The sequence below is a fragment of the Cyclopterus lumpus genome, chromosome 3 (genome assembly GCF_009769545.1).
Source record: "Cyclopterus lumpus isolate fCycLum1 chromosome 3, fCycLum1.pri, whole genome shotgun sequence".
NCBI lineage: Eukaryota > Metazoa > Chordata > Actinopteri > Perciformes > Cyclopteridae > Cyclopterus > Cyclopterus lumpus.
Genome location: NC_046968.1, coordinates 17,174,102 through 17,187,227, shown reverse-complemented (window position 1 = coordinate 17,187,227; position 13,126 = coordinate 17,174,102). Strand labels below are relative to the sequence as shown.

Sequence of the window (13,126 nt, the reverse complement as noted above, 5' to 3'; positions counted from 1 at the left end):
TATAAAGATGAATACACAGCTGTGGAGAGTGAAGCTGTATTTGACCAAAGGAAGGCCTCAAGTGGTTCAGATTGATTTAGAGTGAGATAGTGTCTATAATATGTGACTGATATTGTACAAAAAAAATGTATATCTAAATGTTGTTGTTGTTGTGTGTTTTTGCAAACAGGTGGCGGGTTAGCAGTTGGAACAGTACTTCTCATAGGTGAGCTTCTGACTTGACAAATTGAACGCTGCTTTAAAGGTCCCCTTAAATGGAATAATTGCCTCCATAATGTGACATGTACATCCTTTTGAAACAGGCTATTTGGGCAAGACATAAGACAGTGAGGAATCAATCACCAGTTCAAACCAATTGACTAACAGTTATTGAAAGAAATATAATGTGATTGGACACAACAGCTTAAAAGCTACGATTGTTAAAAATGTGTGATGTCTTTATTGTTTAGTCTTTTATGTTACTGTCACGAATGCAGCATGAAGGCGTTATTCCAGGAAATTCAACTACACATTTGATTGTATACCTAATAGCATTATATTGAATTAGCTATAGCCACTACTTATGCTAATACTTTATTACATTGTTATCAGGTGCTTAAGTCTTGAGAAATAGCCATTTATGAATGAGAATAACTTTGACCAAATAATACATGTCTCACATGGTACACAGCCTATGGTGAATATAGCGCATGTGAATCCATGGTAAACGGTACACACCAACAGTTGACTGCTCATGAAGTACATCAATTATTTTTGTTCTTAGGCTTCAAGAACAAGTGTATGTGCTTATCATACACTTGATAAGCACATCAAGCACATCATGTAGAAACTGAATGTTTCAATACCTGAAACTGTCAGTAGAAGTTGCCTTGTAAACGCCAGTGTATTGGTGTTTAGAAAGATATATCATACGCAATAAGCCAGATGAATATTCTATTCTGACTCATTACAGCCTTCAGCTGACCCTGCATTAACCTATTGCTGAAATCAATCATATATTATATATTCATGCATAGTCAGAAATCCAATGTATTGCCAAAGCTGGATTCAGTAGCATGCCACAGCTAATGAGACTGTCTGTGGTCGCAGGGTCTTTGTGGTTAGCGTGCCAGCGTCTAGCAGAATGGCAAACAGACTAATGACACAAAGGTCTCTAGTTAGAATCCCAGGTGGTCACACGTCCACTGTGATCCTTAATTGATATGCTCATCTGCATATGTGTTTATAGAAGTTTTCGGAAGTACATTCAAAGCAAGTTCTAGGCACATAAATGTGTTCCACTGTATTATTATTATTATTATTATCATTCATCATAGGCTAGGCTATATGCACTGGTAGACAGTGAGGTTAAGGTATTCTTGTTTCCATTTGAAGCTGTAATTTGTGTGCAGCAAAGACCTATACCAACTGATGATATTGCTTTGCCCTTTAATTCATCCCCCCAATCGATGCAGGAGTCAGTGATTATACACTAATGCGTTCTTCCCTTCCATTTTGGGAATCAATGTACGGTTGGTTTCATCTGGTAATGAGAGACACAGTAAAGGTGAAATGCGTGTGTGAGCTCTCTTGTGTTAGTCTATGAAGAGTGGTGTGTGTGTGTGTTTGTGTGAGTGTGTGTGTGTGTGCACACGCACGCTGTCTGTGCCTGTGTTGTTGTGTGGGTGGTGTTTGTTTGTGTTTGTTTCAGGCAGTCGTCTCCTACAGTCGGCCCCTTTAGCTGTGATGGCCTGTTTGTGAGACACAGACATAAAATTATCAGACTGGTCGTTGTCTGCCTTTGAAGTGTCTTGAGCTGTCCATCCTGATTTGTCAACTCGAGGGGGATCAGCTCAGTATGGCTGCTGTCTGAAGATCTCTCGTCCCTTGTGTTTTTGTAATAGAAGGAACAAAGCTTTCCAGCTTTTATTATGTTGACCATGTACGGTTTCATTTCCTTAGTTTGAGTGAATGTGTTTTTCATTTTTAATGTACCCATAGTAATTACCGTACTATGAAATTATTTTACAAGTTTACATTTTTCAAAGCTTTAAAGTACACTTTGAATGAGAGTTATCTTCAATTTGACCATAGTTTGAGTATTTGTTTAGAATACTGCAACAAATATTTTGAAAGTAGTTACTTTGTCAAACTAAATAGGCATAATAGTACAGGAAATCCAGTGACAATGTATGGCAACATTCAATAAAAAAAACAACCCTGAAGTTATTGAATCACAATTACAAGCTTTTCTCTAGAGGTTATATTAAGTTCCATGAAAATTTGTTTAGTTCAGATCTTTATTGTCTCACAAGAGGAAATTATTATGTCTGCAAGGCAGCATAAAACATAACATTTGTAAACAATAAAAAGATATTAAGACAATAAAGACATACACATTGCCGATATTATACATACAATACAGAATACAATAAAATGTGCATTAAACAATGAAGAATTGCAACTATTATAAAAGGGGAAACATATGATATATATGATTGTTCAGCTTTAACTTATATATTAAACACTTAACAGCTCTAAAGAAGTCATGTCTTCTGTTTTATATGTCAATGGTAAACAATATAAGAAACACCACGTGCCTTCACAAACACATTTAATTAATAAAGAGGAACAATGGTCACAGGTTGAAGCTTAACAATAGAAATATGTCAGACATATACAGTATATGGGGCTCGACAGATGTTGCTAATTGGCATTTAACGGTACCCTAATACAACCCACCTTTCTAGTAGAATTACAGTGATTCAGTTAGTTTGAAGCTCAAGTGCTTTTCTATTAACTGTCCTTATTTAGTTTACCAGCTTATGCCCTAAATGAATTTGAGCTGCTCAGTAGAAATGATAAAGACCAGAGATTCATACAAGGGGGAAAACACCCTGACCTAGATATTTAGTCTCCTCCCCCTGCCGGTTTAGCAGATATGATTCAGGACACTCACACTTTCCTGTCTGAAGGCAAATGCAACAGAGGCATTTCCCCTCTTTACCAAACCTCAGTTAGAATCCCCAAACATATAAAGGAGAAGAAAAAATGATGCCATGACTGTCCAGAGTGATTGATCTACCTCAAAGATATGACCGTCCCCCACCCCCTGTTGATTGTATATACCCCCCCACCCACACCCCCTCCATTACCCCCCGCCTCAACAGCCTAATGACTCCTGGAGGTTCCATTTGTAAGGCTCCCATAGAAACACAGCCACAATAGGCCCCATCTTGAGAGGGCCCATCTGGGAGTCTTTGTGGGGCCTGCTGAAAGCCACAAAGGCCTGCTGACCTAGAAACCCATCAATAAGAGAACAGGGAGCCCCACCGACAACAAATTGAAGAGCCATGGAATTTCCTGTGCCATCCTAAGTCTGTAGGTGAGGACATAGACCGGGAACGTGGGAGGGGGGAATTCTCTGGATGATTCAGGATGACACATCAGGATGTCATTCCCAAGCTGTCAGCTGTATGCCCATTACCTTAAACTGTCACTGCTGCCTTTGTCCTTGTACCCACTGTTTGTCATTGTATGGAGAGGCCTATGAAATCTTTACAAAATGATGATTGTGACAGGAAGCAGCAGCAGCATGCTGGGTAGAGTTATGTGCCCTGATGGGGGGGGGGGGGGGGGGGGGGGGGGTCATGGTGATGATGCTTGTGAATTTGGGGTGGGGAATGGCCGGGTGGCCGCTTTGTGTGCATGGAGAAAGGCTACCTTTGGGAAAATGGTTTGGGTGTTTGGAATCACTTGCCTGTCCATTTAAAGCTTGCACACTCATCTAAATGAGACTGATGTCACCACTCTAAGCTGAGAATGACCCTTTACACATGTGTTTAAAAGTCTCTCATGAAACTTTTATATGCCTTTAACCTACTTTATGACAACAAATACACCTGATGTAGAAACATAATAATGAAAGTATGCCATTGCCAGCAGGATTCACACCCAAAGCAGAGAGATTGAACCAGATGTCGGTAAGCATTTTGAGGACAGACACTATATTATCCTGCTTCTGCCTCCTCTTGTCAGTTGTCCTAACAGCTGGGGTGCCTTTGTGTTCAGGGGGAGGTGTCAGGTGAGTGCTTAAGACAGGTGCCTCCCTCTCTCCGCTGCGGATATGATAGGTGAAAGTGGACAGGGACACTGTGAAGACCTTAACAAGAGAGCTGAAGATGTCAGCTCCACTTTGATAGTCAGGTCACACAGTAACACTTCTGTTTCTGTGCCATGTTGATTGCTCCTTCATCTGTTCCATACCAAAGGTAACCCGAATGTGGTCCTTATATCAATTACAGTTAGTGACTGTGATGTGGTCATAAACTTCTGGATCTGTGGTGTCTATATGAATGGTCAGATCAAGGCAAGATCCGATGGTTGATATATTTTTCTTAGGCGAAGTGTTTGTCACAAAATCATTTCCTTTGGAATTTTCGGACAATATTAGCCGAATGGCATTGATTGACAGAGTGTGTGTTTGTCTTTGTTTCTCTTTTAGAGGAGGACCGATATGATAGCTACTCTCGTATGATCTTGAAGTACTTCCTGGCAGAAGGAGTGGTGTGTCGACATGAACTTTTTGTGGCGGCGGCTCAAGATAACCCAGATGACATCTTACAGGTAGGAGAGGAGGTGCCGTATTTTGCAAGCTCTTAAGAAGGAAATTTGTTTTACTGCGACGTGTGATTTTTTTTTTTCAAGCTGCAAGTCAAGACAAACCATCCACACAGAAGCAGGGATGGCCTCAATATGTCTACTTTAACATCATCCCTGTACAACTGCTGCATTTGTTTACCTTTAGTCATCTGAAGATGTTGGGAATATTCTGCCTACTTGTAGAAGTATTCTTTCTCATCCTAAATCAATCAGCTCCCGCTGTACAGTATTCAGCCTGGTTCACGCAGGTCAGACCGGGATTTAGCAGGTATTAAAGGCGCACAGCTTTCCCCAAGATGTGTCAGGGTCAGCGGGGGTATCTGAGAGGTCGAGGGTGGCATGGTTGTGGCATTGTTGAAATGTTTCCCGATGCATCACTCTGTGAAGGGGACTGTAGTCCCAGAAGCTGACTGCCACCCAGCATACAGGAGGAGGGCCTCTCTCCCACTGATTGATAGTGGGAGGGGTCACAGCCTCACCCTCTCTTTACATATCAAAGGCTTATTAAGAGACGGGGACTCCCAATGGGGATATATCACATTATTTATTGTTTTCACAGCTGCATTCACAGTATGCTAATGTTAAGATGCTCAGGTTATACTTTATGCATTACGTTAGCATGCACACAAGAAACAAGCTTGCTGGAAGACATCAAGTTAAAGCAGGAAATTTGCACTTAAAAACCCATGATTGCTTAAACCAGCTAATCAGTCAGATTTCCCACCCACCCTACCATGAGTTTGAACCGAGGAGCAAGATTTGTATACATTTTGTTGGATTTTGTTGGACTGGTTGCACAGTGAAAGAACAGGCTTGTTTATCAGTCAGCTAGTAAAAATGATTCTTCTTTTTGTGCGCATTACATACAATTACACAATTACTTGACTGTTCAGCTTTAGAAATTGACTGAATTGCTTATTGCAGTTCTAATTTTAGTCACACTTTGCATCTAACTTGATACAAGGCCACGTCGTTATGAGGATCATTCATCTCTCCGCACTGCGGCCACAGCGCTACTTTTCCTGTGTGAATAATTGTAATGCACATGTGCTATCGTAAGAACCCCAATTCAGTTTTGTACATGGCCAAGAAATCCAGATTCTCCAGGAGAAATCTCGCAGTTTAATCTGGGTTTTCCTAATTGCTAGAACATGACCAGCAAAACCAATTTGCTTTTTGTTTACATTCAAGATATCAGGATATCAGCTAAATTTGTATTCAAAGTGCATTTACCTTATGTGTGACACATTGTGATAAGTCATATGATATTAACCAGCAATAAAGATAAATAAAATGCCTCTTCGCCATTCACAATCAACATATTTTAAGTTATTATGTTAATTGAATTATTTTGTGTAGGAACTTCCTGCTCCCATCTTGGACGATGTTGCTATCCACAAACCAGTGGAACAGCCCAGGCTGTCTTGTGAACCTCAAGACAGTTTGGATGCCATGAAGATAGCCTGGCGCTATCAGAATCTTCCAAAAGTACAGGTAATCAGGTGATCACATGTCAGTTTATATTGTCTGAAATCATTATTGCAGTATATATACAGTAGAATACAGATAACACTGTATTAATGCTACTTTTATCAAAAGTCCAACATGTGTCTCTGTTAATGATTAATGAAGTAAGAACAGCACTGGCTCTCTGGTCTTAGTGGTTTGGCAATTGTCTCTACCACTAAATCCATCAGCTTCTAAACTCCTTTGTGGACTGAATGAGGCCTCAGACTCTCCTTTCAGAGCTGGACCAGATTACTCACACTTAGCTGGCAATAGGTAGGCTTTTCACTGGTCCCCAACTCACATATACACACATACACACACGCCTGCACCCCTGCTTAGCCTGGGAAACAAGAGTACTTTGTAGCCTGTGCATTGACATGTCTGCTCGCTCAACCCTATGACCCAGACCTGCACTTCTGTCTTCCCCCAAATCCCTGCCTTTCCCCCTGCTAGGGTCGGCAGCCCTACACTCTTTCTTCCGCTTTGAGGAGAGTTGACCCTCCCCTTCTCCTTCTCTGCAGTCTCCCCCCTTCAGTCTATAATCCATATCGCTATGTGGATTAACAGCACACAGTGTGTCCCTGGGGATCCTCTCCCTCTTTCTCTCTCCCTGGAAACTTCTTTATATCTGTGTCCTTTCCTCATCGCTCCCCCTTCCCCTGTAAAATCGTCTTTACAAACCACTAGTAAGCCCCACCAGAGGATTTGCATCCCAAATTCACCCCCAGAGTCAACGCTTACTTTCCCCTTACACACACCTCTACTGGCATAGCCCACTGTGTTACTCTCCCGATGAAGACATCAGATCAAAGGTGAGGCCGTCAGGGCGGGGATGGAACGCTAAGCGGGTTGCCTGGCTCACAAAGAGAAGATGAGCCCCTGACCCCCCTGCCCTGCTGACCCCCTCGTCCCGCCAGGAGAGGGACACACCGGGGGCCTTAATCCAGATTAGGAGTAGATTATGGGCCCCTCTAACAATGGAATCCCTGGTTTCACTGAGAGAGAAGAGTTAAAACTCCGTCTTTCAGCTGCAGGAAAACATCCGCCTTCCCCTGCGTCCCTGACACATTTGCTTTTAAAGCCAGAAGTGGACATTTATGTGAAGAAATGATTAAGAGCACGGCCTTAGTGGTTATTTAACTTGTCCGGTGTAGGAATGTTGAGGAATGACCCATAAACAATGCAATTGCATCACCATAGTATTGTGAAGCATACTCATTTAAAATATTAGAAGGACAAATGAGAATTCTTTTTTTCACAAATTGCTTTATTCTTATCGGAATTGAGTGAAATGCACATTATTTATTGTAAGAAATGTAAAGCAAGCAGTAGCTTCATTTAGGGTTGCACTTTAATTAAAGGTCTTTAGTGCTCATATGCTTTAACATGAGTTTGACTTATTGACCTCCTCAGAGTGCCTTGGCATCCTCATCCCGGTTTGGGCACTACTATGATGTCTCCAAGACGATGGAGCCAGAAATTCGCCAGGCAGCCAAGTGCCACTGCTTTTACCTTCCAGAACATCCCACCCAGTCATCACCCACACACAGGTAAAACGACAAGACATCATTCCCAGAACGCATGGAAACCAATGAGACACCAGCTGCAGAACACAGGCACACAAACACGACATCATCCACAAAAACACAGTTACACAAATTAGACATCTTCAACAGAACACAGGTAAGCAAACATGCCATAGTTCACAGAATACAGGTAAACCCACAATGCAGACAGACTAACATCATTTAAAGAGCACAGACTGCAACCAGCATTAGGGAAGAGTCAACCTGAGAGGAAGAAACTCACTTCCTATTATTATGTAGAGCCCTTTTGAAATACTCATTTATAAGAATTGAATAAACTCTAGGGCTGGAACAAAATATTGTTTTCATTATGAATTCATCTTTTTACATTTCTGGATCCATTGTTTTTTCTATAAAATGTCAGAAATAGTTTAATATTTTCTGTAGATCAGCTGATCGATAAATTAACAGCTTTAATAAAGTACAGTACACAATCTTGGTTTTGTATAGTAGTTGCTCAGATTCATTGGATTGTTTAACATATTAATCATTACTGCTGAATCCAAGCATCCACAATTTTAATCATATCATTTAATTGAATTTTTAACAAAACTGAGTTCTCTAAAAGCGCAGTATCTTTACCGATACAAATCAGTTAAAAAGCAGCTGGGTTCATCCTCTATTCCAAGTAGCTTGCCATTGGCCTAAGACATCCAGCCTCTTGGAAAGGTTGTGTATGTCTATTCAAATAAGGGGTTGTTTGCTCAGCGTCTGCTTGATTTCTCCTGCGTTGAGTGTATTTAGGGTTCAAAGGTCACACAGGCTCTTTACTCAGAGAGTGCTGTTGAACAAACAAGGGCACACGAAGGCACACTCACACACACTGGGTAAATACAGCAATCTGGAGCACAGAGGATGTGGAGGAGTCTTTATAGAATGCCTCTTCCTTTATTTCAGTAAACAGAGACTCTTTAACAGAGCACCCACGCAAACACATTAAATGTTGTGGATATTTGGTTTAAAGTATATATTTTCACATGTGTGACAGCATTCGCTTTTTTAAAAACAAAATATCAGTTCAGAACGTAATAATGCCTCTTGATAGGATAGAAACAAAACAATAACATGTCTTCTCCGCTGATGTTTGCAGCGTTGTGTGTCAGTGTGGTGCGTAAGAGTGACACGGTGGAACTGTTGTGCCGCTGTGGCATCTGAATGGGTTATAGATCTTATGGACATTTTGACAGCAGGAAACTACACCTGCACCACACCATTGTGCCCCCAGCCCCGCCTCAATACTGACACACACACACACACACACACACACTTAGCATATTACACACGCACATGTACCACACAAACTCCGAAGCAGGCTACTCCCCCTTGCACGTGTCCACAGCCCCATGTTGATACCCTAGCTGTTAAATTGCTCCGTTTCACTTGAAGGCATAATTGGCACAAATTGCTCTCTAGGTGATACAGATCCTGTTGTTTAAGACCAAGCATCCCCCTTCTCTCCTCCTTTCTTCCCTCACTGAAAGAGGAACACCGAGATAAAGAAGCGTCCCTGTGCATGATCTTAATTAGCTGACGCACTAGCCCCTGTAGCTAAGCACCTAGACCTTTTGGTACCTGAATGAGGGGTGCTCAGTAGGGGTAGCTAAAACACAATGCCGTCCAGCACAATGGCTGCCAACCAGAGGCCAACCAGAGGCAACCTCCTGCTCAACTGCATGTCAAACCATCCCAGCCCCCTACCTCAGAGCAGGGGCATGGGTAGAGAGGCCAATGAGGGTAGGTGTCCCTCTTTCACCAAACCAGCTCTATCATTAGCCTCAGCGGGGTCAGGAGGCATCATTGTTGGGCTGAATAACTGAAATAGAGTACATGGATGTACTTGGCGCAAGTGTAATCAACACGAGTATGTATTACTGTTCTTTATGCAGGGCTATTGGTGTGTGACCAATCTATGTGTATCAGCCTTTGTAGCCTGCAGGTGAAATTGACAACTGACATAGCAGCCCACTGTGACTCACCACAGAGTGGTCATTACAATGATGGGGTGTTCTTAAGTTGAGGGACTTGTGTAAAATGATGGGGTTAACATTCCTATTGGCCATCCTAGAGGCACATGATGGGCTCAGCAGTAACCCATCCCTTGACTGTTGCTCAATGTTGCTCCGATGGTGCTGGATGCCCCTTGTCAATAGTGCACATCTTACCCCTGATTAAACTCCAAAATGCTGTTCCCTGTTAATTCTAGATATCAGCCCATTAATTCCCCCCTCCTTCTCACTTATCGTCTTTGTTGTGTGTCTGCTTGTGCATAAGCACGTCTCATCTGTCTGTTTGTCTGTCTGTCTCGGCACAATCAAATCCTCGGGGAGCTGACAGAGAACCAGTCATGTTGTAATCTAATCAACCAAATAAATTAATTGGATCTCTTGATATGGATCATCTGTCTGCTTCAGTGGCTCCAGAAAAGCACAGTCAGGAGAAACATGCTGCAGTCATAGAGGATTAAGCTACTGTGGTGAAAGGCTTGGCCCAGTTTTATCAAAATGGTTTCAATTGCATTTTACACATCCTAAGTAACTCTTTTCTATTCTCTTTCTGGTTGTCTTCTCCACTTCGTCCACTCTCTCCTCTGTCCTGTGCTCTTTTCAGTACCATGCTTGAGTCCTACTCTGCGCTGCTGAAGTCACTTCAAGAGGTTATAAACAGGGAGGGCTTTGATGTCGCAGCCCCCATGGTAAGAAATGAATGAATTGCCATTTCACCAAACACCTTTTCAAATGCTCAAATCTGTTTGTGGATTTGGTTTTGGCGCTTTGATAAAAAGATCATTGGTTTATTGCAATAGGCATGCAGTAAGCTGCCACTAGTAGTGATTTCACACAGGTGTACATTTGTTTCTTTTCACACACTAAATGTTATTCAAGGTGAGTTCTTTGATTTCCAGCTGTTAACATGTTGCAAATGTCTGCTTGTAACTAATTACGATGAGCCCTGACAGACTATTGTGCATTTAAATCATTATGAGTGATGACCAGAGGAGCATTTTTAAGATATAGAGATAATAGATCAGAATCTGTGACCCCAAGCTCTTCTGTCACATTTCAACCTCCTCTTCTCTTGAGTCGGTTTACCTCTCTGTCACCTGCTCTGGTTGGCCTCACCTGTGTGTCCCAGCTGTGTGTGTCTTACCTTTGACATACATCTTTTTAATAATCAACAGTGCCCCACAGAATGCCAGAAACATCCATGGCCCCGTCTGTTTTCCACAAGACAAACGTCACACTGTGATGCGCCTGTACATACATATATATATATATATACAGTATGAGGGTGTGTATGTGTGTTTGTGTGTGTGTGTGTGTGTGTGCCTTCTCGCCTCCCACGCCTTATTCACCTACTTTCTGTGAACCCTCTGCTCGTCACCTGGAGCCACCTCTCCCCCTGTCACTCCCACACAGGATTTACCTCCAGTACCCCCCACCCTCCCTCCCCGAGCGCTGTCACTCACAGCAGATTAACTGCTGACATCATTAAAGCAGTGTGGCCGCCTGACATGCTGTTGGCACAGTCCAGGAATGCAGACCGGCGCTGAGCAACATGGGCACTGGCACAAGAATGCCCAGTATGGGTGATAGTCGGTGTGTGCGTTTGTATATTTATTTGTTAATCCGCCATCATGGACTGGGAACAAGATGCAGATTTCATATGAACTGTGTTTTGTAAATAACAGATTAGAAGAAGGATCCATCTCCTTGACCATATGTTTTGGAGTCGTTGGAGATGTCTGAGACAGGAGTGGCAGCAGGACTGTGAGTCTCGACAGAGATTGGCTTGTGATTAGGTTGTAGTCCCAGGCTGGCTATAGTCTATATGGCTGGCCTCTGGTCCTTGGCTGGACTCAACTGGCACTGTTCCCTGATTTTTCTATAGGCTAAACTATAGGAGTTAAGTTTGGCCTCTCCTGATGCCACAGCAACAGTCGTGTTACCGCAGACCCCCCTGCTGGGCTGCAGACATAGAAATAGAAGACCCAAGACCTTTGGTGGCATAGCGTGTTAAACAAAGAAAGGGCATATCTAATACGGACAAAGGCACACATACACAACACTAAGTATAGTATGGTATAGAGATGCAGCACTAATGTTGAATGCTGTAGAGGAGGATGAATGTAGAGTTCGGTGTGAAAGTCCTCCTTTGGGAAACTATGAGCCAACTGTGACAAAATCCCAGAAACAATGGGGTTTATTTTTCTTAGATGCCTGTGATTCTGATCCAGGTCCAAACGAAGCTTAGGTCATACTGTTGGGAGAGGAAGGGATGGGGAGTTGGGTCGAGGAGATTTTGGGAGGGTTGAGATAATAGAGGGGGAGGGATAAAAGAGAGGAGAGGTTTGGAAAAAAACGGAAAAAGTGAGCAGATTTTAGGCCAGAGCTTTGTTAATCACTCTTGGCTCTCTCCTCAGTAATTAGGAGCCATCCTGAAGAAACCCCAAATAGAAGGCAATTGTAGTAAAGGTTAAAAACCTCTCACAGTTTGGACAGGCGCCTCTATTCTCTCAGTTTAAGTGATAAAGTGATATATATCCCACCACTATTTGACCACTTTTTCTCAGTCTTGGTGAGAGTGGGTTACTGTTGATCTCTTGTGGTGGGGAGGGTGTTTCAAGGGAAGGCACTCCACCCTTACCCAGGCCCCCTTGGCTGCAGAGCATCACTGTTGTGCCAAGAATGTGCTGGGGTTTCTGGGTGGCGGCCATATTGGAAGCCTGTCTGACAGGTCCATTGTGCGTGTGTCAGATGGCCTCTGTGATTGGGCAGTTGTGTCCAGTCACGTTTGGGCACTGTGTTCCGATCGTCTGTGCTGGTGAGCAGACTGTCCAGTCGCCTTCTCCCAGAGTTTGGGAATACTACCCAAAACAGCACCTTTCCAAAATATCTGTTGTTCTTAAGATGTAATGGCAGGGCTTTTAATCAAATACAATTGTATTACGGCATTAGTATGTGTTTTTACTTCTGTAGAAAGTGTCATATTTGTATATTTTTAATATTCCTGAACCCTTCTTTTTGTTTGTTCTTTCCCATAGACAAAGTCGCGTAACATCCTGCGAATTGGGCTTCACTCTCTTGGCTCGGCTCTGTGGGGTGATGACCTGAGTTGCCACGACAACCCTAGAAATGGCCACGCCCTCACTACCTTTCTCTATGGACTGCGTGCTTTGCTGAGGTCATCGCTATCAGTTGCAGTAGTTACTGTGCCTTCACATCTCATCCAAGTAAGGCAACTTTGGACACATGAAAACAACTCGGCAAAGTTCATAAGCATCAGCACGTACTTGGAATGAAATGTGTCTGATTAGAAACTTTAACCTTGATTTATAACTGATACATCTTTGTATGCTAGTGTTAATTATATGAAACCAGTTTGTCATGAAG

The 13,126-nt window shown here is 42.6% G+C and overlaps 1 protein-coding gene across 1 annotated transcript in view; it reads left to right on the top strand.

Annotated features, from left to right (window-relative positions):
* elp4 (elongator acetyltransferase complex subunit 4) overlaps positions 1 to 13,126 on the top strand; it is a 48,648-nt gene that overhangs the window by 1,422 nt on the left and 34,100 nt on the right. The window contains exons 2-7 of the mRNA XM_034526906.1: positions 170 to 205; positions 4,484 to 4,605; positions 6,001 to 6,135; positions 7,564 to 7,700; positions 10,344 to 10,428; positions 12,778 to 12,966. Of these exons, the coding sequence (XP_034382797.1) occupies positions 170 to 205; positions 4,484 to 4,605; positions 6,001 to 6,135; positions 7,564 to 7,700; positions 10,344 to 10,428; positions 12,778 to 12,966 (704 nt within the window). The remainder of the gene's footprint in view (positions 1 to 169; positions 206 to 4,483; positions 4,606 to 6,000; positions 6,136 to 7,563; positions 7,701 to 10,343; positions 10,429 to 12,777; positions 12,967 to 13,126) is intronic.